The 27896-nt window shown below is 34.5% G+C and overlaps 1 protein-coding gene across 1 annotated transcript in view; it reads right to left on the reverse strand.

Annotated features, from left to right (window-relative positions):
- Positions 1 to 27896, reverse strand: part of LOC118187379 (ribosome biogenesis protein NOP53-like) — a 73793-nt gene that overhangs the window by 6358 nt on the left and 39539 nt on the right. Inside the window, exons 6-8 of the mRNA XM_035357589.2 lie at positions 26344 to 26439; positions 25920 to 26030; positions 25336 to 25494 (exon numbers count right to left, since the gene is read on the reverse strand). Coding sequence (XP_035213480.1) covers positions 25336 to 25494; positions 25920 to 26030; positions 26344 to 26439 — 366 coding nt within the window. The remainder of the gene's footprint in view (positions 1 to 25335; positions 25495 to 25919; positions 26031 to 26343; positions 26440 to 27896) is intronic.

Consider the following 27896-nt stretch of genomic DNA (forward strand, 5'->3'; position numbering starts at 1 on the left):
TCCCCATATTCCTTCTTTCTACCCAGCAAACCAGTTCTTAGGTCTTTGACCTCTTCCCCGACCAATACCAAGGCTTCAGCAATCTTCGCGGCTCTTAAGAGTTGCCATGACAACCTTACCTGGGGCTTGAAGAATTGACTTCTGCCTCGCCTTCTTTCAACCTGTTCTGATACCATTCACGGTTGGCGCTCAGGTAATCGCCTCTTTCACTACTCAATTGCCGCGGCGGGGATTACCCCTGCCCAGGTAAGAGAGGAGTTGAAAGAAGCTTTCGTCCCTTTATGTGGACTTCTAATCTTGTACTTTAATGATTCTTGTTCTTAACTTTAGCTATACTTACCTCTGAATTATTCATATTTTCTTAATTAAGTTGTGGAGGTTATTGCTGTTTTTAGCAAAGGTACTCCGTAGCCATCGGCCTTGCTCCCAGACACCAGATGAATCTTTATGCAAACAAATGGAAGAGAAAACCTGTCTTGATAACTCACCTGGAAATTTATTACTTCTGGCTAATAACTAGTAAGCTCAGAATGTTTCTTTTCAATGTTTTGATCTGAAAGACAACGTCAACCTAGTTAAAAACTTTTCCTCTCGTGATAATTGCAATGTTGAAACTTTTATTTCAGACACTGATGACATTTTTAATCTCTATCAGATAATGAACCCTGTTCACCAAGTAATTTTTGTTAAAAAATGTCTAACAGATCCAGCTTTAATAAGATCAATTCATAGAATTACTAATTGGGAACAATTAAAACACCACTTGTTAGATGAATTTTTGGATAAATTAATAATCTTCAATTACATTAAATAATGGAATCTCGTCGTATGAAGCCATTCGAAACTTAACAAAAATATTTTTTTAGCCATGATAGATCTTGCGCATAAAGGTTCTATTCATGATTCTTCTTTAATTGAGTATGCTATAAACAGTTTTCCCAAATCATGGAACAATAAAATAATTAATAATTTTATACAGCTGTAAATCCATTCCTGAATTTAAAGATTAATGGATTATTTATGAAAAACTCTTTAACAGTTCAAAACATTTGAGGCAAAATACTCAGAAGAAACTTCATAATTCCCTTCACAATGTTAAACTTGATAATAAATGTACATCAAACATGCAAACAATATGCTATTTTTGTGGTTTAAAATGGCATAATACTGTCAATTGTCTGAAAAAATGAAATGGCAAATTTTTTTTATGGCTGCAAAAATTATGGTCATGTTCATGCCAACTGTTCCACAAATCCTAGAAATTCTACCATGGAATCTGCTCCTAAACATTCTACACCTGATAAAACTGTAAATAAATTTTCTGCTCAAATTTTTCCAAACATGCTACGGATGTTGATATTTAACTTGCAGGAACCCCATTAATCACACTTTGTGACACTAGGTCACAAGCCATGCTTATTAATGAAAAAACATACCACAAGATTGGTTCCCCACCATTACATCCCTCTAGAATTATGTTCTCAGGAATTGGCCAAGACACAGTTCAAAGCATTGGATTCTTTCAGGACTCCATTGAAATTCAAAACATTACTTTACCTGCTAAAATCCATGTAGTAAAGGATAACATGATTACTCTTGATGCGATTATTGGAACTGACTTTTTGCAACAAACTCAATTTACATTTGATAAAGACAGTATTCATTTATGCAATAGTAATGATGATGAAATTTTTGTTAACATTGCTATGATGATCAATAATTTCCATTTGATCTTTCACACATTCCGAACTCTGGAAGTCACGAGGAAGTTCAACAAAGCATGTTCAACAAACCTTACAAACAGCATAAAGCTAATACTGCTATGAAAGATTTTAAGAAAATGAAAATCAGTTAAGAATGAAGATTATGCCCATGATGATTTTGATTTGAGAGGTGATGACATGGATGAAGATAATGCTGACAAAGATGATGATGATGATGAGCAAGTGTGCAGAATAATGAAGAAGTTGTGAAAAATAAACTGAATTAGTTACAACAAGGTTTACAAAAGAGTGCTGAATAAGCAAAAGAGAAAAAACCTGCTAAAGGTGCAGAAACAGCCAAAGAAAAGAAATGAGAGAAAAACTCTGAAAATGGGAAAGACTCCGAAGCCTGGAAAAAGTAGCATTTCATAGAAGGCTCTTGATGATGAAACATGAGATGCTAGAACCCTTTATCTGAGAAATTTACCTAGTTATATCACTACAGAAGATATCAAAGCTTTGTCTCTTCTAATATTTTAGATGTTGTTGTGCTGAAAACATATGCAAAAAATCTGAAGTGTACACCACACGACTTCCTTGTACAGAATATTAAATTATACACAATTTTTCTTGCATTTCATTTAAACTTATTAGATTGAATTAAACCCACTTCGCAGACAGCGCATAAACCACAATAGAATAAATGCATTCTTTAAAATTCACTTTGTTTGCCATAGCGACACTCTGGTGCTAGGTTTACTTAACAGTATTATATTTCGTTCATATTATAACTCAGAATGCACAAAATTTATATCATTTAAAGAATTATCTAATCGTTGCCACATGTTCTATTCAAATACTATAATAAAGCTAGAACTATTGTATAAAAGAAATTAAGCAAACAAAACAAAAAAGAAACAGTTTTTCACAGACAATTGAGTATTTCTCATTCAATTAATTCAGTTTTCACTTCGCGAGAAGGCAAAAATACATAAAAACTCAAAATATCTGTATTAAAAATTACGAAGTAAATCTTAAACGCTTATTTCCTCGAAAAAATTCCAGAAAGGATTAAGCATGATTTAAATAATAAATGAAGGCATTATCTTTGTTGTTGCGAAGCTAAGTTTCTTTAGATTGGCAACAAATCTGCTACTCCGCTGTTTCAAATGTAAACAAGAACAATGGCCGCCATCAAATTAGGCTTAGCGGCACTTTAAAATTTTAAAATTGTTAATAATTCTAAAAATATTGCATACAGATTTACTAAAGGCATGAAACCCTTAACCGGAAAATAAAAACAACATAATTCAATCATTTTTAAAGCAAAAAATGTACAATTTACAAACATATAAGAGTAAAGAAACTGAGATCACTGAGCCAGGTAGCAGAGTGGATATATTTATAAACGTTTGGCGCGGCCGATTGAAACCAAAATATGAGGTGCACATCTACATGTTATAGTAGTCTTATATACAAAATTTCAACGTTCTGAGGCTACTCGTTTTTGAGTTATGCGAGATACATATGTACGTTCGTACAGACACCACGAAAAATTCTCTTCAGAAATCATTTTAAAGCAGTTTTTTTTTTTTTTTTTTTTTTGGGAGGAAAAGAGTCTTTTATTCTGTCCTTACATACAGATATCACGCAAAAACATCGTTAAATTGCATTCGAAAGCGGTCAAAGTGGATATTTTCGTTTGCCTGAAGCTTTACGCGATTACAATACTTCCTTTTTACTTTGTACAAGGAAGTAAAAAACTAAAAGAATTATTTGCATTTTTACTAGTGAAGCCCAGGAAAATCGCAAGATTCTGCAGGAGACAAAATTATGAAGTCAACCTGTTACAGTAGATTTTAGTGGTGTGGAAGGCAAAAATAGACCATAATCAGCAAAGGAACAAGAAGAAGAAAGATACAATCTAAGGAAATTATTTGTCTTATTTATCACTTATATATCAGAATGCTACCATAAGTTATGTACAGAAAAAAGATGCAAGTGAAACTTTTGAGGCAACAAAGAATGCTGAAACAGCTGGGGACAAAAATTTCTGTTTTATACTCTCAAGCTGTTTCACGCCCCTAAAGAGGCAAGAAAAAGACCTGGAAGTATAAACCAAGAAAATTTGACGAGGAACACTAACAAATAATTCTTGATGAAAAAGATGCATTATGTATTGAAGCTAAATGGACATACTCTATTTACAATATATATACGAGGGCTATCCAGAAAGTAGATTACGTTTTGGAATAAAAAAATAAACAAAGTATAGGAAACAAATTTTATTATATACAGATGAAAGCCACACTCAAATACTACTTTTCTACATAGTCACCATACAAATTAAGGCATTTATCGTAGCGATGTACGAGCTTGGAAATTCCTTCGTCGAAAAATTCGGCCGCCTGCGCCTTCAACCACTTCGTTACCTCTTCTTGCCTTCCATCTTGCACAAAACTTGTGGTAACCAAGCTTTTCGCTGATGATTTCGTGCAACAAACTTCGCGAAATTTGTGGAAAACTCAAAGAAAGTTCCGTTATTGTGAAATTTCGATTTTCACGGACTTTAGCATCGACTTTTTCGAGAAGTTTGGCGGTCACTATGCTGGGTCTCCCACTTCGATCTTCGTCGTGAACATTGGTTCGGCCATTTTGAAATCTTATGACCCACTGACGCACTCCACCTTCAGTGATAATGTTGTCCCCATACACTTCACGAAGCTGCCGATAGATTTCTATCGGTTTACAGTTTTTTGCAGTCAGAAACCTTATTACTGAGCGCACCTCGCAGCTCGCGGGATTTTCAATTAACGCAGACATTTCAAACCGTCACAGTATCTGAACGGAGCACAGAACGAACCTCTCACTAGCACGGCTAGATGCAGACTGAGCTGCGCAACGCTCTGACCCCAAGATGGCCGCGCTAGCGGACACAGACGGAAACGTAATCTACTTCCTGGATGGCCCTCGTATATATATTGTTGCGTGCATACATGTTCGTTACGAAATGAACGCACAAGTTCGATGAAAAATGAACAAAAATGCTTAAATTGTCTCAAATTATCATGCAGTATTACAATATCTCACAGTAGTTATCTTTTAACTACTCAAATGTCCAATAGAACGTAATTCAAAACAGCTAAAGAAAGCTAATCTGCAAATTCGCTACAGTCAACAAGAGCAGTTTTCTAAGCAACAACAAACTAAGAAACTAAACCTACGAACTGAGAGGTTTTCCTCCTTTTATAAGATTTTTAAATCATGTGCAAGAATTTTCTGGTACTTTCTCGAAATCAAAAAGACATATTTATTTATTTAATGTTAAATGCACGTGCTCTTGTATTTTTAATTTTTCGGCTTAGCTTTCTTCTTTTAATATTTGTCCCGCGCTGCACTGCGCGGGAAATAAAACCATTTAATTTATAATTGAACCAACATTAGCTTTTTAAATTCGTAACGCTGCCCCCTTCCAAGGACTGCACATCCTGGGCAGTACAATCCCTGGACAGGAAGCTAAACTTACAACTGTGGCATAAATGCATTAATAAGCATTACATTACAACAATAAACAACATGAACAGTAAATGCAATAAATAAAACAAATCAAATGCTATCAAATACAAATAAAATACTAAATACACATTTAGAAACAAAAAGGACCATGGTCTTACACTATTTACAATTATTTACATTACGTACTATGGCCATATTAATGAGCTAACCTGTCGTAATGAACGACTTTAGGCTTAGAGTTTGAAGACTTACAGATCCAAACCACGATGTCATTCAGCCTGTTTAGGACTGTGTACGGACCATCCCAAGGTGACTGTAATTTTGGACAAAGTCCTTTCCGTCGAGTCGGATTCCACAACCACACTTTGTCTCCTTCGTGGAACTGATGTTCAGTAGCTCTTGTGTCATAGCGGGTCTTCATCTTCTGCGTCACCAAGTTGACTTGCTCTCGTGCAAAGTTGTGCATCACTTCAAACCGGGTCTGGGGATCTTGAATATATTCCTCAGGCGATGAAAGAGCATCCGGAGGGCGACCAAACAAGAGATCACAAGGCAGACGAAGGTCACGGCCGAAGAGCATCTGTGATGGGGAATAGCCGGTAGTCTCGTGGACAGCACTACAGTGGTAATTTCTTGTCCCAATCCTGTTTGTTTCTGGAAACCACTAATGAGAGGTTATTAAGGATGGTTCGATTGAACCTCTCTACCATGCCGTCCGACTGGGGATGTAATGGCGTCGTTTGGGTTTTGTCAATGCAGAGTTCTTTGATTACTGCAGACGTAAAATTCCTTCCCTGATCGGAATGTAACTGAAGAGGCACTCCGAACCTGGAAATCTAGTGCTGTATCATCACCTCAGCTTCTGTAACAGCCTCTTGATCAGGAATAGGATACACTTCAGGCCACTTGGTGAAGTAATCAATGACAACGAGTATGTATTTGTTGCCATCAGCAGTTCGTGGCAGAGGTCCCAAGATGTCAAAGGTGATACGTTCAAACGGCGCACCTACGTTGTAACGTTGCAGCTTGCCTCGGCTGCGTTTCCTTGGTCCTTTCCGACCTGCACATGCATCGCAAGATCGGCACCATTTTTGCGCGTCATCCTTTGCATTATTCCAGTAAAAGCGCTCACAAACTCTCTCTAAGGTCTTCATAATTCCAAAGTGACCTACTGTAGGGCTGTTATGTAGTTCTTTAAGGACATCAGGAATCCGGGATCTTGGAAGTATTAGTTGCCATCGGAACATCTTCCCATCATCCGATTCAAATTTCCGGTATAAGACGCCGTTTCGAATGTGAAGTGAATCCCAGAGTGCCCAGTATTGTTTTGTTGTAGGATTACAGATAGAAATGTCCTGCCAAGTAGGTTTTCTGTTTGATTACTCCATTAAATCAATAATGGGTTTAATGTCGCTATCTTCCAGCTGGTCTTTCCTGACTTCATCATCAGTCCACGGATCTCGAACAGCCGATGTTGATGTGATAATTTGTCTTGCGATTGGAGTCAGCAGCTCGTATTTCGCTTCCACCTCGGAACAATATCGGCAGAATTCTGGGCAAGGTCGTCTAGACAGGGCGTTGGCGTTCCCGTGTAATGATCTCTTACGATGACGTATAGTGATGTCATATTCTTGAAGTCTCTGTATCCACCTGGCTATTTGACCATCAGGATTCTTGAAATTTAAAAGCCAGGCCAATGAGGCATGGACATGCGGAGGAGAAATTTTCTGCCGTATAGATAATGATGGAAATGTTCTACAGCTTTTACTATGGCGAGCAACTCTTTCCTGGTGACACAGTAATTCCTCTCCGGTTTAGACAGGCACTTGCTCCAGTACGCCACTACACGTTCTTGGCCGTCTATTTCTTGGGACAAAACCGCACCGACAATTTCATTGCTCGCGTCCGTGTTGAGAATAAACGGTCTGTCGAGCTGAGGATACGTCAGGATTGGAGCAGATGTTAAAGCGTCCTTTAAGTTGTTAAATGCATCCTCGCATTCTTTTGTCCACAAGAACTTTTGCTTGCTCTCTGTCAGCTTGTGAAGGGGTCTTGCGATGGAAGAAAAGTCCTTCACGAACCTCCTATAGTAGGTGCAAAGCCCTAGGAAGCTTCTCAGCTGATGGACATTTTCGGGACGTTTCCAGGATTTAACGGCTGACACCTTTTCAGGATCCATGCACACACCTTCTGCAGAGATGACATGTCCCAGGTAAGTCACTTTCTTTCGGAACAATTTGCATTTAGCGGGACTCAGATTTAGAATAGCTTCTTTCAGTTTCTGAAACACCGTTCTAAGATTTTCTAGATGCTGTTCAAAACTCTTTCCGACGATGATGATATCATCCAGGTATATCAGACAGGCTTCGTAGGAAAGACCTTTCAAAACAGTCTCCATGAGGCGTTCGAATGTTGCCGGCGCATTACACAGTCCAAACGGCATCACCTTGAATTGCCAAAGCCCTTGTCCCGTAGTAAATGCCATCTTTTCTCGGTCATCAGGGTGTATTTCTACCTGCCAAAACCCACTTTTAAAATCAAGCGTTGAGAACCACTTGCTTCTAGAAAGAGTGTCTAGAATGTCGTCAATTCTAGAAAGAGGGTAACTGTCTTTCTTCGTAACCTCATTCAACTGGTGATAGTCAACGCAAAATCTTGTTGAGCCGTCTTTCTTTCTGACTAGGACGATGGGAGATGCCCATGGACTTGCTGAAGGCTCGATAACATCGCCTTCTTCCATATCCTTTAAAAATATTCGTACCTCTTCCTGTTTAGCAAACAGTAGACGTCTTGGATGTTGCTTGATCAGGGGATGATCGCCGGTATCGATTCTATGTTGTGTCAAACTAGTTCGACCCACATCAAGACGAGCGGGAGAAAACAACTTGAAGATCTTTAATGACGTGATTGGCAGCATTCTTCTCTTCATCGCTTAATTGCGCATTCTGAAGCAACTCTGATGTAATGCTTTCTGAAGACACGGATTCTTGGATGTTACTCTTTCTTTCAACGCTGGTTACTGGAGTACACGCAGCAACCACTTCACCTTTCTTAATAACTCTCGCCTTCTCAGTTACATTGGCGACTTTCACCGGGATAACCGTTCTGGATAGGTCGACGAGTGTTGAGGCTACTAGTACTCCTTTTGGGCTATTACTGTTATTGGGATATTCTATGATGCCGTAGCGGAAATATTTTCGGCAATGGATCCAGGAAGTAAAAACTCGGTTCTTGCAGGTATTGTGATATCATCTTGAGCTATAATTTTGTGGATAGATTTCACTCCATCATTAATTCCGAATAGGGCTATGTACTCAGATGTAGAATGCAATTCGTTATTTTTAAAGTCCAAGGAAAAATTGTATTTCCTTAGAAAGTCCAATCCGAGTATGTAAGAATCAGTGATCTCTGCTACATAGGCCGTATGATGGTAAGGGGCACTTCCAAATGTGATGTTAACGTTCACTTTTCCGTCGATGTCGATTTTCTCACCGGACACAGTCTGGAGGGTAACGCAGGGCGGCGTCCAAATAAGTTTGTTTCCCAGTTGTTGAGCCAAATCTCTTCGGATGATGGTAACGTTGGCTCCTGTATCTATCGTCATACTGCAGGGAACTCCATTGATATATCCTATTATAAAAAGTCCATTACTGCTGCCTCTAACTGTAGAAATCTGAAACGCTTTAAACTGGGGCTTTTCATTATCTGGCAACCTCCGCCCCATGAGATGGCCACTAATTAGTTTCCCTGCTGTTTGTTAGGAGCGGTCTTAACATCCGTACCCTGGGATATTCTGCAGTTTCGTAGTATGTGTCCTTCAGCACCGCAGTTCCAGCACTTAACGGTCGGTTTCTTCTCACCAATATTCTGTCTCAAGGCGTTCAGTTGTCTAGTTAAATCGTCTAGATGAGCAGTGACTTGATCCCCTGGCTCCTGGACTTGAGGAGCTCTGACTGGGTGGCAGTCTCGACGAGTGGCTTGCTGGGCTACCTCGAATTTCATGGCGTACACTAAAGCGCTTTTCAAATCTTTAACATCCGCCATTCGCAGTGCTTTCTGTATTTCAGGGTCCCGGATGCCATCGATGAAATATTGCAGCGACAGAATTTCCCTCGTTTCTCTCGGGTATTCCGTAAAGGTGAGGTGGGACAGCCTTTCAACATCCGTGGCGAGTTCCTGGAGTGATTCGGTGGGCTTCTGTTGACGGGATTTTAATTGAAGCCTGCTGTAGTTTTTTAAACATTTCTCGCCAAAGTGCAGCTCCAATGTGCCGGATAGAGCTTCGAAGTCAATTCTTTGGTTTTCGGGAAGCGTCTGCAGTATATCTGCTGCGTCTGCTCGCAGAGAAGTGGCGAGATGACAGGCCTTAGCTTGGGAATCCCATCCATTCGCATCCGCAACTATAGAAAATTGGGTCTTATACACTTGCCTTCCCATCATATGTGGATAGCTTCAGAGGTGGACGAGCAGGCATCAGTAAGAATTTAAAATCATCACTCTTGCTCCCTGCTGACGCTACGAATTTCTTTAAAGTATCCATTTCTTTGGCAACTGCAGAAACTCTCTCATCAATTTGTTGTTTAACGGAACAAACTCTTCCTTCTATTTCTTCTTTGACTGAATCAACTCTGTAACCTATTTGTTGTTCCACGGCCAAAACTCTTTCTTCTATTTGCTCTTTCACAGAAGAAACGTTTTCTTCAATTTGTCCAACTTTAATTTCGACCGCGTCTATTCTGCCTTCCATAGCCTCAAATTTATTTTCTATTACGCAGGTAATTTCTCTTCTTATTTCATCCTGACCCGCTTTCATCTCATCTTTAAGGGATTTCATCTCTTCCTTAATGGATTCCTGGCCCAATTTCATTTCTTCCTTAACGGATTCCTGGCTCAATTTCATTTCCTCTTTAATTAGTTCTTTAAAAGATGCTTGGCCAGCTTCCATCTTTTCTTGGAACGCAGCAAAAGCAGTAATGAGCTGTCTCAATTGTTCTTCCATCCCTTCCATAATATAATATTGCCACTTGTTATTGGCATTCAAACCCCACTACTGACACCAAAAATTGTTGCGTGCGTACGGGTTCGTTACGGAATGAATGCACAAGTTCGATGAAAAATGAACAAAAATTTATTATTATCTCAACAAAAATGCTTAAATTTCCTCAAATTATCATGTAGTATTACAATATCTCACAGTAGTTATCTTTTAACTACTCAAATGTCCAATAGAACGTAATTCAAAAAAGCTAAAGAAAGCTAATCCGCGAATTCACTACAGTCAACAAGAGCAGTTTTCTAAACAACAATCTAAAACTACGAACTGAGAGGTTTTCCTCCTTTTATAAGATTTTTAAATCGCGTGCGAGAATTTTCTGGTACTTTCTCGAAATCAAAAAGACATATTTATTTATTTAATGTTAAATGCACGTGCTCTTGTATTTTTAATTTTACGGCTTAGCTTTCTTCTTTTAATATTCGTCACGTGCTGCACTGCGCGGGAAATAAAACCATTTAATTTATAATTGAACTAACATTAGCTTTTAAAATACCAAATTCGTAACAATATATATATGACAGTATAAAAAAAAAGTTACAAATCTGCCTGTAAATACAAGCTTGGAAACCAAGTGGCAATATAATATTGGGATCTGGACTGAAACTTCAAATTCTTCAGTCCGTATAAAGATAACGAAAGTTCATGCATCTGATCGTTATGAAGTACGAAAGATAGGACTACATGAAGGACCACCATAACGTCAACCTCTGCTGATAGGATGAAGCGGTGGTGCACAAACTGAACATTTGCCACCAAAACATTTATTTTTTTCTTTTCAGATATCGTCTTCTTCAACCAGTCGTGGCCTTACGGTGCTGCAGATTGGCCGTGTGGGAATATGCTTCTTTTTATAAGTAATAATGGCAATGCGCTCACCAGCAAGATCACGAGACCATTTCTAGCAGACGAGACACTAGAGGGGAATGATGATGAAGTTTGGAAAGCCAAAAGAGCTTTGAATTCTCTTTATGATGTGGTTTCACTTAATATGATGTTATTCTGTTTTTATGACTTTCACGGTCAGATATTTTTGCTTCTTATTTCTTTTTATGTGTTATCTTCATGTTAATTATGTTCGCGTGCTTTCGTCGTTAAATTACTAAATGTCATTACCGTTGTCATTAATAGGTCTGTTCTTATAGTTCGTAAATACAACTACACCCTATCTGTCTCTGTGTTTCAATCCAGGGTTCGTACACATTTCCTTACATGAAAATTAAGGACTTTTAAGGACCATCAAAGAAAAAATTAAGGATCTATCAGCAAATAAACAAAAAAAAAAAAAAAAGAATAAAGCAATTATCCATACAACCGACTTCATGCTTGTAATTTCACTTTAAGAAACTAACAGAAGTGTGTATTATGCACTATTATTAAATTCACTTTAATACTTACCATAAAACAATTTTGAAAATTAAACTAACTTCCTACAAGTTATGAAGTAGATAACATTAAATTAGGAACATAATTTCTCTAAAAACATGTATAAGTGTATTTTACACTAATAACAGTCACTATTTTAGAGATTTACATGATTATTTTATTAACTTATTTGATATTTATTTAAACACAGTCAACTACTATTATAATTACAATGTAAGAATATTTTGCAGATTAAAATAACTGATTTGTAAACATACAATTTATTTCCTTGGTTTTTTGAAAGATACTAGAATAATAAACTGTACAATAAAAGATACAAAGCATTTGTGCTTTTTTTAAGTCTGAAATCTTTTCAGCTATTTTAACATCTAATTTATTTATGTCTATTTCCTTTTCTTTAACCATTCTTCTAAATTCATTTGCTTTGATAAACAAATCAATGTTCATGCTGGTCTCAGCTTCATCTGCTAAAGCATCTAATTCTTCATTAATATCTTTAATGTCCTTTTGAAGAAATTTTTTCTTCTGCTTCATATAATCAATTTCTTCCTCAATGATATTTCCTTTCCTCTTTGAATTTTCAGATTTAGTTAAAGATTTTTGTTCTTCTAAATACTGCATATATTTAAACCTTGCAGAAGCTGCTGCTGATCTCATTTCTTTATTAATTTCGATATTAAGAACAATTCCAGAAAATTTTATGTAATCAATTACTGTGCGTTGAAAAATGTATGATGAGTCACTTAAATTTTCAATTTCAATTGCTTTATTTACAGAGAAGCCCCTTTCCACAGAGGCCTGTCCATGTGACAAGATAAGAATCATTTTCACTATTTTCCATACTTTTGAATAGTGAAAATCATGAAAATAAGAAATGAGAAATGTGTCAAGAGAAAGATTTTGAGGATCAAAAGTAGAAAATTCATGTAAATTTGTCTTAACTACTTTGTCTAGGAACTCTCCAAACTGCAGCGGAATTTCATCCCAATCATCTTGTAAAACACGTTTATTCTGCATTAATACCGTTAGAACTATTTTCATTTTGTTCTGGGCTTTTTCTGGACTTTTAACCATCAATCGCGGATCTATACAAGATGCATTTCGAATAAGAGAATAATTTATTGGACATTTAGACATTAAGTGTTGTACTATTGTTAAGACACATTGTTGACCTTGTTTCAATGCAAAACTTTCAGCTTGTGAAATGTCCTTCTTGTGGCATTTATCATTCATTAACTGCTCAGCAATGAATCCGAAATAAACTTTACTTTTATCATTATAACAATTTGGATCAATAAAATTAAATTTATAAAGATTTTCTGCTTTAGTTATTTTTGAATATTCTAGTTTCAAAATTTTAAAGTGCTGAAGGCTATCATTTACAAGTTTTAAGACATCTTCAGCAAAAAAGGGAATAAGTGGTTTATCACTTTGATAATATTCAAGGAAAGGCAATAATATTTTCGACAGAGAGAGAAAATAATTTAATTTTATAAGAAATGTTCTATCTTTAGTTGCCTCCAAAATATTTGAGAAGGATTTCGATGAATTTTTTTTTTAAACTTCCCCATTTCAACTTCTTTAATGTACAGTAGCAAGTCATCCCATATTTCAATGGCTCTTTCAACTGTTGGGACATTTTGCAACCATCGGTAAAAGCAGAACTTCACAGGTAGCTTTTTTAAGCCAGATATACTTAAAAAATGTTCACGTCTTGCAGGAGAATCTTTAAAAATCCTAATGTCAAGCATTGAATGTTATATTCCTTTGTTAAGTCCTGTTGCAATAAATCATAAAATTTCCAGTTTACTGCAGGACCATCCATCGATATTTGTAAGAGTTTTGACAAGTCTAGTTTTTCAACACATTCATAAAATTTGGATAAAATAATTTCACTTTTTGCATGCCCTATAAATGCAGAAGTAAGGTACTGAGTTCTGACCTTATTTTCGTGATGCCAGTACCTCACATAAATATCTAGTTGCTTCTTTTGATTTGTCAGATTAAGAGTCTCATCAAATAGTAATGTAAAAAACTCAGCATTTTTACAATGCTTTAGTAACAAAGTTTTAAAATAAGGGCCAAGACCAAAATAACAGATATAAGCACATTTCTTTTCACCACATGAAAACTATTTTGCAATGGAACTATCCGGGAACATTTTAGTGAATAAAGGCCCAATATCATCGCACGATTTAAAAGAATAGTGGCTTTTGATGCACTTAAAAGCTCACAATATTTCTGCATCTGTAACTTCAGATTTGAAAAGAAAAGAATTTATTTTATTATTTTCTACACTTATTGATGTTGAATTAGCAGTCACATCTTTTCCTGAAGTAGATGGTTCTTCTAACTTGACAAAATTCATGATACTGTTAGAAGAAACTCTGCAGTTGAGAAGGGAAAGATGTTTTGCAGCTAAAAGGGGCATTACATGCAAGGCATTAGTAAAATTAAAGTATCGCATATATATGTATATAATGTATCTATATATATAATAAGAAATGTATACTGAAAATATACATTTTTTACTATATATATATATATATATATATACAGTACAAATTCCAAGATCCGGACATCCAATATCTGGAATGACCTAAAATCCGGACCTCAAAGCCACCACCAACCAATTTTTTAGGGCTTTTTTGGAGGGAAGGGGTATGCTTTACACATGCGCATTAGATTGTTTTCCTCATCATAAAAAAACATGCCGGAAATCCCGATTCTTAATCTCAGTTTGGCGCTAAATAAAATATCTCATTATTGAAGAAATAATTATTTTAGCATAAATTTGTGTGATTAGTAACTTGACTCCATAGCTGCGTATCTGCTTGGCATAATCTCAAACCGAAACATTTGTTAATTTTACACCAACTAATCCTTGATGCCGAAATTGCAAATCATTATTTATTGTATTTTACTTTCATCACCGCATGTTTATCAACGGATGACAACTTGAGTGATGACTCACACAGCGACGCCAAATAACAGAGTATTATCCAATTACAGATTTAAGTTTAATGCGCTAAAATGTTGACAAGGGGAGATTTAACAGAAATTTCTTTCCTTATGCTGAAAATAGATTTTTGTTAATGATACTCATAGGACAAACGATTATATTTAGTGCTATTTGAATTAAGAATAACTGATTTGTTATTCACATAAAGCCAGAACCAGCGCCTCGCATGGCCGCACCAGGCGGCAGAATTTAGGGAAGTTAAACAGAAGTTTTTCACTGCGATGACAATGCCCCAATCATCAATCAATTAACGGAGGGCGAAATCTGTAGTATGGTTCTAAATCCAGAAAATACAGCTACTGATAGTTAAGAAAGTAACAGACAGGTTACCGAACGAGAAAAAATTTTGATTGACAAGTTATTCGGAATTCTCAACACAGCAATTACAGGACTTGTACAATGGAACTTAATAACTCAACAAGAAATTATATGTCTATAGTATTAGTCTAAAGTATCAGCAGAGAAAACAAATCAAACAACTCACAATGAAAGAAATGTTTAATAAAGTAAACATATAAATATTAAGCTCTTTTCTTTTGTAAATTTTGATACCCTTTAAATCATAAATGCTTCATTATTTCATAAATCACGATTTCATATTTTCAATTTTATAATTTCTACGTGCCATCTTAGTAGATTTAAAATGATCTAATATCCGGAGAAATCTCAAATCTGGGATCGCCGAAGTCCCGACCTCGGACTTTGTACTATATAAATATATATATATATATATATATATATATATATATATATACACGGAATGTATATTTTCAGTTAAGCTTCTACACAATAACTTTTTAGTAATTCATGAAAGTTAATTTTGCGTCTAGTTAATTCAGGAAAATTAGTTTCAATTAGTTGTTTTCAGCTTTAAAAATATTAAAAATTTTTTAATTAGTTAGTTGTTTTCAACTAATAATTGTATCGCCATTAGCAAAAATAATGCATTACTATCAACAGCACAGGATTAAACCAAATACTTAATTGTCTATTGAAGCTTCAAAACGTATTTCCGAACTTCACTTTTTCTCGGCTAACGTTACCGAATTTGCCCTTGGCGACCTAAAATCGAAATGGAGCCAACAGATTTCCCGCGAAATCGATAACAAACCCTCTGCAGAAATAAACTCATAATCCTGATATCTCATACATATAGTATGTGAAAAAGAGAATAAACTCTGTAGAAGGTGATAAAAAATTAATTTATGGCTTAATTGAAACAAACACAGAAATTAAGCTAAGCAAAACCATGTTATAACAAATTGAAATGATAAAACGAAACTTAATTTTCATGTGAATTTTCAGCGCTGACTCTCCCATTATAGAAATTTCAATTTGTTTCAAACAAAGACCACATTTAGCTTTATAAGGATTGTCATCCATGAATATCCAGTCTTTGTAGTCAGCTTGATGAAGCTACAGTTTATTGAAAATGCACTTTCCAGGCATCTCGTTCCTAGTGGCTTTTTTTTTTTTTTTTTTTATATCGTTTGCAACGCAAATCCGCCAACAGATTGGTTAAGAGCCATGCAATTTTAATTCCATATTCATGATAAATCGCAATTCACACATAGAATGGCAATCATTAGAAATGATAAGAAATGTCAAATGAGCAAAATTAAGGACCGTTTATTCATTTTGGCCAAAATTAAGAACTTTTAAGGACCAAAAATCATTTTTGAAAAAATTAAGGACTTTTAAGGACCGTACGAACCCTGTTCAATGAAAGGAGTTGTGGCTATCTACTCAGTTAAGGAATGAATTTAAGTTTTTCAGGGAAGTTGGAGGTTATACCATTATTTTAATGAGAGATATTATTTGCAGAATTTGATAATAAATTGTACTTTCACATTTTATTGAAAAGTAATCTTTTTTTGATTTTATACCAAAACACCAGGACGGTTATTCTACGCTACGAGAGTCGACAGTAAGTTGTGGGCTGCCAGATGTCGCTGCTAGTGAAAAGCAGGGTCTGCCCAACATCCTATATTCTCTGAGTACGGAAGTTGTCGAAAGCATGCAAAAAAGTGTTGCCGCATCGTCAATCAGGATTGTGCAGTTGACGTACTAAGTAGGCAATGGCTTTGTATGTGTTTTTGCCGCTGATTTTTTCATATTTAAACGAAGAATACGGTTGTAGATCTTTGAATCGGTGGCGAATTTATAGAAAATATGTTGATGCTTTTGCTCTGCCAGAAGATGTTTTTATTGCGCATTTCAGATTGCCAAAATTTATAGTTATTTTAACTTGCGATGAACTGAAAGAGTATTTGGAGACACATTCAGAAAACAAGAACACAATTTCTACTAAAAGAAAGGTTATTTATACTATTCCTGAAATTATAGATATAAACTGTAATTATATGCTCTAAAAATGTAGAAGATAATAAGTTTATCAAACACATAAACCTTCTTCATTTAATACAAATATACACATCTATTAAACTTCTACTCAATTTACGTACAGCAAGAATTACGTTTATTTTAAAATCTAACAGTTGAATAACTTACGAACAATACCGTGAACACAAAGAGGGATGTGGTTCATTATTACATGAAATTCACACTACAGTAAAATAAAAATAATTTTTTTTTTTTTTATAAAACTATAAAATAGCTTTATAATACTTTTTCAGTAGCAGTAATACTACTAGTGTGATACTTTTAAAAATAAGTTTTAGCTCAGAAGGGCTATTAATTTTGTTTTGCCATTTCACATAAATGGCGTTTCACTTTTCAAATCGTTGCCACCAAATATTATTGCACTGTATTATATTTCAAGAAATGAAATAATGAAGAATCTGCATAAATGTATGAATGTTTCTCGCACTGTGATAAAACAACAGTAGCTAGAGCCATGAAATTTTGAATAACGTAATCCTCCATCCTAATATAGGTATGTGGAGGCCCAAATTTGGAACTGGGAATTTGTTTTATTATCTATTTCATATTCTGTAAAGCATTTATGAGTGTTTGATTACTAAATGATTTCAAAGCGAGCAATGGCGATTTTTATCTCTAGCGTGCGAGACTATGTATCGAAAATTCTAAAGATATGCTCTTTTTAAATTATATGATATTGCTGTTGAATTGAATTTTATGGTTTAAGTGAGATGAACATGAATTTAATTGTAATTACTGTATTTAATAAATAACAGTAACATGCAAAATGTTAAAAAAAACGGCTTTTTGGGAGTAATATAAAATCTGAAGGCTTTCAGATTTTTTTTTTTTTTTTTTTTTTTTTTTGTGTGTGTGTGTGTAATTTTATTACGTTTTAAAATTGGTTAAGGAAGGACTTTCTGACGGAAACTGGTTCGTATACACGTTACATAAGGGGACAGCCACGAAAACGCTTATGCGGCCAGCTCGTTCGCGGGATTCGAACCTCGGAAACTACCAGCATTCAGCGACTCTACTGCTCGGCCGCTGGTGGGCTTATTAACAGAATTATACTACATTATTATTGTATTATGCTATAAAGTAACAATACTATAAGACTGAGGGTTTGTTCATGGAAATAGTACTTTTGTAATCTATTAGTATTAAAAAATCATTGTTTGTTCGGAAACTTAAAAAAAAAAAAAAAAAAAAAAATACTGTTCTTAGCAGAGTTTTCATTTTTATATTGTAAAAGAGATATTGATTATTATTAGTTTTCTATTTAACGTGTCAAAACGCTGGTTTGACAAGACTTCAACTGAAGGAGACCTACACTGATTATTTTTACTTTAGTACAGTCAAAAGTCTTTAATCCGGACCTCAAAGCTACAAACTTTCTGCGCATGTGTCAACGCATATTGCATTTACGCATGCAAGTTTAATGTATAACGGACGGTATAAGCAAAACTAAAATTATCTATTTCAGTTAATGTTGCCTTAATCTTCTAATTGGATCCGGCTTATTACTTTTTGCAGACTGTTTAGAGCAATTTTATAAAAGTAAGCTTGAACTTTCGATTATGTCAAAAAAAATTTCCGATTCTGAAGCTGCCAAAGGATATACAAAGCAAAAGCATGTTTTGATGTCCATCAAACAAAAAGTGGAATTGCTGCAAAAAATGGATAAAGGCATATCATTTGTTTCTCTAACCATTCGAAATCTGTTTATCAATTTCACGCTGCTCTGCCGGGGGAGGGGGAAGTCGCGATGCACAATGAACTGGAAGTTGATCTGTCAGCACTATCTTTATGTTCAGGGCAGATGTTTTTATTTTATTCGGCTTATAATTCCTCACTAAATGTACTATTTCATCTCGATGTACTCCATCTTTGATATGACTTAAATCAAATTCCTCGTCATTATAAATATCACGAATCCACATCAAATAGTTTTCTGGTTGCAATTTTCTAATTTCGACTATGCGTAATGTATGCTTTACGCATGCGCGTGTTGAAAGAAATGTTTAATAAAGTAAACAAATAAATATTAAGCTTTTTTTTTTTTTGTAAATTTTGATACCCTTTAAATCATAATTGCTCTTTATTTCATAAATTACGGTTTCATATTTTTAATTTTATAATTTCTGCATGCCGTCTTACCAGATTTAAATTGATGATCGATAATCCGGAATAGCCGGAGTCCTGACAAGTCCGGATTAAAGACTTTTGACTGTACTTGCTTTGTGAAAATAATATTACTATCTTTTAATTTTTTTTCACAGAATAAAATCTTTTGAGAAGGAAGAATATTTAAAATAAGCAGTTCTTATATATATAAGAAATTAAAATAACAGCAATGTAATATTAAAAAAAAGTATCTAGTAGTTTAGTCTTTAATCCGGACCTCAAAGCTAGAAACTTTCTGTGCGTGCGTAGCGTTTACGCATGTGTTGCGTTCCTTAATCTTCTAATTGCATCCGGCTGATTATTTTTTGCAGACTGTTAGAGCAATTTTATAAAAAGTAAGCTTGAACTTTCAATTATGTTAAAAAGAGTTTCTGATTCTGGAGCTGCCAAAGGATCTACAAAGCGAAAGCATGTTTCGATGTCCATCAAACAAAAAGTGGAATTGCTGCAAAAAATGCATAAGGGCATGAAGAAAGTGACGGAGAGGTTAGTGAAAATGAAAAAATTTCGATTGACAAGTTAGTCGGTATTCTCGGCACAGCAATTACAGGACTTGAAAAGTGGAACTTTGTAACTGAACAAGTAATTATGTCTGTTTATAGAATTAAAGAGAAAGTATTAGCACAAAAAACGAAACAACTTACATTCTTACATTGAAAGAAAAGTTTAATAAAGTAAACAAATAAATATTAAGCTTTTTTTTTTTTTTTTTTTTTTTTTTTTGTAAATTTTGATACCCTTTAGATCATAATTGCTCTTTATTTCATAAATTACAGTTTCATATTTTTAATTTTATAATTTCTGCATGCCATCTTACCAGATTTAAATTGATGATCTATAATCCGGAAAACCCCTAATCCGGATTCACCGAAGTCCCGACGAGTACGGAATAAAGACTTTGTACTGTAGTAATTGTGTGATAAAAATTGTAATATGAATTAATCACACATACAGGATAGATTAGTATAATTTTGGTTATATATTTTATATTGAAAAAATATTTTCTTTCATGTTAATTATAGAATAAATTATTTAAAATAAAACATTTTGATGCGTGTGTGATAGATGAATGCAGCAGCAGTCGGCCATACTGTAATAGCGAATGAATTTTATTTCTTTTCCTGAAAGAAATATTTTCTTTCTAATTTCTTACTTAAAGAAATATTTTTCTAATATTATCTGTAAACTAAATTGCGTGAAAACAGTTTTAATGTACGCATGAAAAAAAAAAAAAAAAACTTAGTTGTTATTAGATTGTAATGCAATTAATCATATTATAAATTTAAATGATTAAAATTGGTTTTTCTAAAAAGATTTTAAGTAAACTTAATTCATTTACTCTTATCTATTTACCGTTGCTTTCATGGTATACGACATCACTCTTTATTCCTAAATTCCTGCGTTAACTTTTCCCTTAATAAACGGGATTTTCCTTCACATAACACAGCAGCATATTCTGCTGCGTGTTGGTCATAATACTGTTTTGTGCCATTTTTTTCGAACTACAAATTACTACTTTAGTGTAATAATGGGAGTGTAATAATATTTTACTACTTTAGTGTAATAATATTTTAACTACTACTTTAGTGAAATAATGGGAGAATATTCCTAGAACCTCAGCCAGCGCATGCTATAAATTTCGTCGCTTATCTGTACTGCGATTGGTCTAAAGCTTCTTGAAGCCTTGTCCCCTTTCAGTAAAGTCAAATGGACCCACCCGCTCACCAACTGAGGACCACAGAATGGCTTTCTCCGATAAGTTGTGATGGTTGTCGATACAGGTTTTTTTTTTTTTTTTTTTTTTTTTTTTTGAGTCAATATTGTTTGCTCGAGTTGTAGACAGATCCAGTGATTCTAGAATAGGTGTCAAGGGATGATATTATTTCATTTTAGTGTAAAGCTAGAGTTTGACCTTTGATAATTTACTTTGCGAAGATGATGATTTATGTAATTTAATTTCAATCACCAGTCTCCAGATTTTAGATATTATGTGGCTTTACTGTAATATAGTAGTTGTCCGGCAGTACTTGTTCAGAGATATTCAACAGTAAGTTTCAAATTATACATATTCAAAACTACTTTTTAATTTCCCCCCATATAACACAACAAATGCATACAGTGTTGGAAGGGACTAAATAATACACTTGTCATATTGAAATGGATAATTTATTTCTCAGAATGTAAATACAATAATAGCATGTTTGAATGGAAGACGGTTTTTTGGGAGGAGGGGTATTCACTGGGAAAATGCTATAAACAAATTGCTCAAATTTGCTTTAATGACTCGTATAAAACTAATGGAAAATAGCATATTGTATATGCAGGAATTCTGCATGAATTCACAAGATAGGTAAGTATTGCTTATCTAGCTCCAATTTATAGTAAAAATAAATAATAATAACAACAATAACAATTTCATATGCTATATAGAAACTGAAAAATATTTTATATGCCCACTACAAGTACACTCGTGTGAATTTATTTACTGCTAAAAGTAACCTGTTTTATTTATATCTGAATAATAAAACTCAGAAAATGACTTAAAAGCATAAAAAGAGAGTATCTTGGCATGTTTGAACAGACATACCATATCAGCTTTCACAGCAATAGCTAACTTGATAAAATATTTATCGGTCCTGCCTACTGCAAATGTTGTCTTTACAAGAAGCATTATGTCTTTATCTTCCACACAGTCTGGCAAAGAGATAGTTCTCTGAAAGTTGCTATTCAATGCAGCATAAGATCTCTAACTAATTTGTGAATACAATTAGAGTTACTTAATAAACTGAGATTTAAAAGTAATAAAAAGCCACTTCATAATAATTTATATCTTTAATTTACTTTTTGATAATATAACCTTACTGATATAATTAATTTATAATACCTTTTACTGAAAATTTTTATTATTTGCGCTTATCATAATAAATGACAGATATTTCAAATATTACATAATTCAGCATAGAATAATAATTTGGTTTCAGTTTTTCAACTTTTTAAGTCTGTGTCTAAGATATTTGTTAAATGATAAAACGGAAGCTGCTTTTTTCAAACTTTATCCAAGATTAGTATTAACTCTGGCCACCATTATGTTAAAACTAGGAAGCATGAAGAATAGCCTGGAAGACAACAAAGACCATTTTCTCTTCCAACCTGGTATTTCAGGCTTCAATAGCAAGGGGAACTGTCAAGATCTGCTTGTAAACATTACCACAAAAATTCCTACAGCTTTTAAGCAGGTGCAAGAACTGGATGAATCTCTAGAACCTGCAAATTGCTAGATTTGGGTTTTCATATTCATCAATATCATAATCATTTAGAAAATAAATCTCATAAATGATAGCCTCTGTAAGAGATTTCAATTATATTTTAGATCCTCCCCCACCATCACATGTAAGTAAGTAAGTAGAAAGTACATATTCCCCTATCTGAATTGCGTCAAGCATTACATGGACTGGGCTCATCTCAGAAACCTCTGTATTTGGTGGGAGGTGGGTCATCCAGTCAAAAGTCCTCTTTGGGAGGTAAGAAGTATGCTAATCATGCTAATGTCCCAGGGCCTAAAATCCAAAATGGCAGACTTTAATGAAATTCTCTCTAATCCACTGCTGCACTTGGAACTGGGGTCATCACACTCAGCACTCAAGAGACCATAGTGGTGGAGAACACGGAAGTTTGAATAGTTGTCAACATGCTCCTACTAGTACTATGTGAGAAGTCTGATGTCCACCACTGGGCCTTACACAGGGCTTATTTCACCTTGGCTTGAAGGCCAGCCAGAAAACCAAAGTCAGGATTACCTGCTTCCACCCACTTGTTCCAGGCTCATTGTTTTATCGCCCAGTGCCGAGACTGCCAAGGTATAAATCCGAGCCAGTACAATAAATAATTGCAGGGAAGACCAGCATATGTAAGACAAATTTCAAAATTTGCATATTTTAAAGGATCTGTAAAAAATGGCTGACTGCTAATATCAGACATATCAAACCCCAATACATTTGCAAAAGTTAAAAAAATAAATTACTCTTTTAACCTGTCTACTGAAAATTAAAAGTTATTTCAGTAATGCTCACTTCGCTTGAATAGTTTTCTCTCTTAGAATTAAAGTTGTCATATCTCTACAATCAAACAAAGGTTCAGTACTAATTTACAATTCCATTAATTACATTGGCATGGATTTCAAAAAAGCTAAAGATAGTATTTCCATGCTTGAAAATTACACCATTTTCATCTGACTATTCAGCAATGCAACCTAACCAGATCATTCAGTCACTATTATTCGGCAATTAAGAGAAAACAGATACTTTTAGGAGATGCTAATATTATAAAAATGTAGATGCTCTAACATTTCAAATATTCACCTCTCATTCCCTTACAGGGTAAATTGATGTAAATCCCCCCCCCCCCCAAAAAAAGAAAAGGAAACTGCCTGGAAAATTACTCCCCAGAATTAATTTTTTGCCACTTGTAAACAATGTAAAATAGGCTTAGACACATATGGGAGCTGAAGGATTTGCTTAAAAGAATTTTTGAAGGCTTAATAAGAATAGTTACAAATTAAGATTAAAAGGTATAAATATATAATGATTATCTACAATAAAAATGGTGAAAATTAACTAAGAATATTTCCAGAATATTATAAAAATCTCATATAATTATAATTCAAGGATAATTATTAATTTTGTGTATGTCAAATCTCATACCTTATCATATACAATAAGCCTTTTATATAAAAACAATCCAGATTTAATTATTCACCTACCCAATTTTATATTATTAATGTAGAAAAGCGACTTCAAAACCTATCTCTTTAGTAACAGGTTATTTTTTAATATATATATGTAAATTAAATTCACATTTCATTTAAAGGAAAAAGGTAAACATAATACTTGTTTTATGGTTTCCTCTTTATACAAAATTGAAAACATTATTAGTTCTGCAAAAATAATAATAATAAATATTTTTAAGGGCTGCCCAGACAGTATAGTGGTTAGGGGAGCCAACTGCGATACCAAAGGGCTTGGGTTAGAATCCAGGAGAAGGCATGGTTGTATTTGTCCGTCCCATAATAGGAGGCAAAGCTGGCCGACCTATTAAATGTCTCCATAATAAAGTGACCACTCCTTCTGGCCTTAGCAGTGGCCACCATCTGTGGATGGTTTGGGGAGGGGATATTCTTAAGGGAAATGATGCCTTTGTGGGGCATTTTTGGGGGTAATTTGGCTTAAACTCATGTAAAACCATAGTAAAAACCATGAAAATGCCCATACCCATCTAATACTACTTTATTAGATTCTGAACCTGGGTTGATTTACTAGTATTCAGCAGATTTACAGTTTGGCTCCTGATGAACCCAATATTTTTAAAATCAGATATTCTCTTCCCCCCCCTTTTTTAAACAAGACTATCACTATCTACAATAAAATTATATCATTGAAATTAAAATCATGCTTTTAGAGACGCATAATTTATTTCAAGTACAGCACCAATATTTAGTTGTTGGTATTTTTAATTAGCCTAAACAAACTGAAGGAGGGAATTTATATTAAATTTTCAAAGCAGCTAAAATATAAATTAAGAAATTTTGCAACTCTTTTTTTTTTTTTTTTTTTGTGTGTGTGTGTGTGTGTGTGTATGTCATAATTTTTTTAATTATTATTAAGATGAAATACGCATATTTTTGATAGTGCAGATAATGTATTTAGTACAATAATGATTAACCTGCACGTTTTATGATTGTGGATTTCATGAAATTCTGCCCGTTGTGATAAATTCCAGATTTTAATATGTATTTAATATTAGAAATAAATTTTTATTTCTTCAATTAGAATTCTGAAAGAAACCACTAGCCTTTCAAATAATACATAATCACAGCAAAAATTGATTACATTAGATTTCGGTTTGAATAACAAACATTTAAACAGAATAAATTCATAGCAATAAATGCTTACTCCATTCATTTCTTCTCATTCAAACAATGATTATAATATATAATTCAAAAACAAGAAAAGATGAAAAATATATTTCAGCCAGGATGAGGAAGATATAAGAATGTAATAAGGCCAAATGAAAAATAATAAACTTATTACTTGTTCTTTTAATTCTTTTCTTTTTCTTTTACGAGATTTAGGAAGGCGATCTTCTGGCTTTACTGGAGGATTTCTTGTTGTATATAATGATTCTGACACTTCTTCTTCAGGATCTTCCCCTTCAAACAAACCTTGCGACATTTCTTTTAAAATGGATTCCTACCATCAGATTTTAAAGGAAAAACAAACATGTTCTGTTATAGCAAGTTTTATGATATTTCAATGGAATATTATTGACATCTTTCATTACTTTTTTAAATGCATAACACAGATATAATATACAGTAGAATATATATATACACACATAGAAGTATGATAAGAAAATGGTTAAAATCATATTAATAATTCTAAAGCATTAACTTTTACAATAAATTAATTTTATTAAATGTATTTATATTAAGATCTTTAACTACATTTTCCAAATAATAAGGAATAAGGAAATATATAAGATTTTGTTTGAAAAAGCTAACAGTTCATGCATTTTGCTCTAAATGAACAAACAGAGAAATGTATACAAAACAATGTGCATATTTTAATACTTTCAGAAAAGTTAGCATATAACCTATGATGACATGAATACTTACAGGCGTAGGTGCTTCAGCCTTTGTGGGAAACATATCTGTTAAAACCCTTTTTAAATGCAATTCTTCTTTCTGTTTTTTCTCTTCAATCTTTACAGCTTCTTGCAAAAGATCCTAATGGATGAGACAACTATTTGTTCACAAAAGTTGGAACAAGTAGCTTTCTTAAGAGTATTAAAAATTATTGTTATAATTAAACATATTAGATATAAACTAAGAATATAATTTTGTGCTCTCATATTCACATTGCTTTTTTTTATAGTTTATGTGTTAGCATTTACGTTTAATTTACCCTTGACTTCATCAAGCAATATTCTGACTGACAAGGAGATCTCAACCTAACCAAATACTTAAAATTAAGCACGGTTAATCAATTAAAGCTCAAAATAATAAATTGAAAAAAAAAAAAAAAAAGTATAAAACTTACTTGGTGATCAACAAAAGAAGGATTATATGAAGCTCCTGCATGTGGCACTTCAACTGGAGGTAAAAGAGATGGTTTCTGATACCGATGACACGGAACCTACGCACAAATATTCATTACTTAAGCATTCATAATGATCAGAATAGCTGCTGCGGTCACAGGGTAGGAGTTGATTTATGGCTCAGAGCTATGGTGTTTTAGCACAGGCGTGGCTATATCTATAGGTCGAACCAGAAATACGATGCGAGACACTGTGTTGGCTTCGAATGACAGAACTTGAGTTTGTTTCGTGGGAGTGAAATACTCACCTTGTCACAAATGAGCTCTTCTGTGAGGAATTCAAGTAATTCAACTCTTTTGAATTTGCAAGCATTGGCTGGCTCCATGGGCTGCCTGTACACCATGTACTTCCTCCACCCATCCAATTGGCAAAAACTAACAAACTACATCACTTGCACCACCCACGGTGCCTCGCTCCACAAATCTTTAATGAGCCCAACTAGACACGCTCAATGAATGAAGCTAAACACAGTCCACCACAGCAACAATCAACCACATCAGACATAAGGCTCAAAATATACGAAGGCAATCCCAAAAAAAAAGGGTCTCCTAGATTTTTAGATATACAAAGAACCATTTATTTTCTATAATTGCTACATCACTTTAAAGATTGCAGAATGCTTTATTTTTCAACATAATCGCCATTTCGGTAGATGCATTTTTGTAGACGCTGTGGCAGTTTTACAATGCCCGTGTCATACCAGCTTGCCGCCATACCCTTCAGGAAGCGTTGAGGAGCTTCAGGAGCATCCAAATGATCCTCCGATCTTTACGCATTTTACGAACTCAACAATCGCGAAAATCAATGAATATGAACTCAACAATCGTGAAAGTTGAGTTGTCTCGTAGGCAATTGACAGCCTACCGCTATTTTCTTCGTCATGAATTTCATTACGACCGGCTGTAAACTCTCTACACCACTTGCGAACGTTTTTGACATCCATGCATGACTGTCCATACACTTCTGTCAATAGGCGGTGAATTTCAACCGATTTAACGCCTTTTGCGTTCAAAAATTGAATAACTGCACGCACTTCGCACTTGGCGGTAACGTTTATCGGGAGCTCCATTTCGAATGGCTGCCAAGCCAAGACTGAGGATCCGAGAGAAGCGCCTGCGTGCTTATGTGGTAGCGGAGAAGGCACCACTCACAACAGTGTTGAAAACAACCGTATTAAAACTTTCTCTATGTCCCCCAAAAATAGGAGACCTTTTTTCTGGGATTGCCCTCGTAGCAACAAGTTGTACTTCCTCATTAGCATACAGATACTATGGGAGGGTCTATGGTGGCCTATAGAGCCAACCAATGTTTGCAAATTTGAGAGAGTTGAGTTACTTGAATTATCACCGAAGAGCTCTTTTGTGATGAGGTAGAGTATTTCACACTCATGAAACAACTCAAATTCTGTTCCCAAAACTATGTGGTCTCTCGCATTACACTTCCGATTCAACTCACAGATGCTGTTTGCAAGCAAAGCCTCTATGAAAACACTAAA

The sequence above is a fragment of the Stegodyphus dumicola genome, chromosome 9 (genome assembly GCF_044657685.1).
Source record: "Stegodyphus dumicola isolate Sdum_Otavi_A_Nest chromosome 9, ASM4465768v1".
NCBI lineage: Eukaryota > Metazoa > Arthropoda > Arachnida > Araneae > Eresidae > Stegodyphus > Stegodyphus dumicola.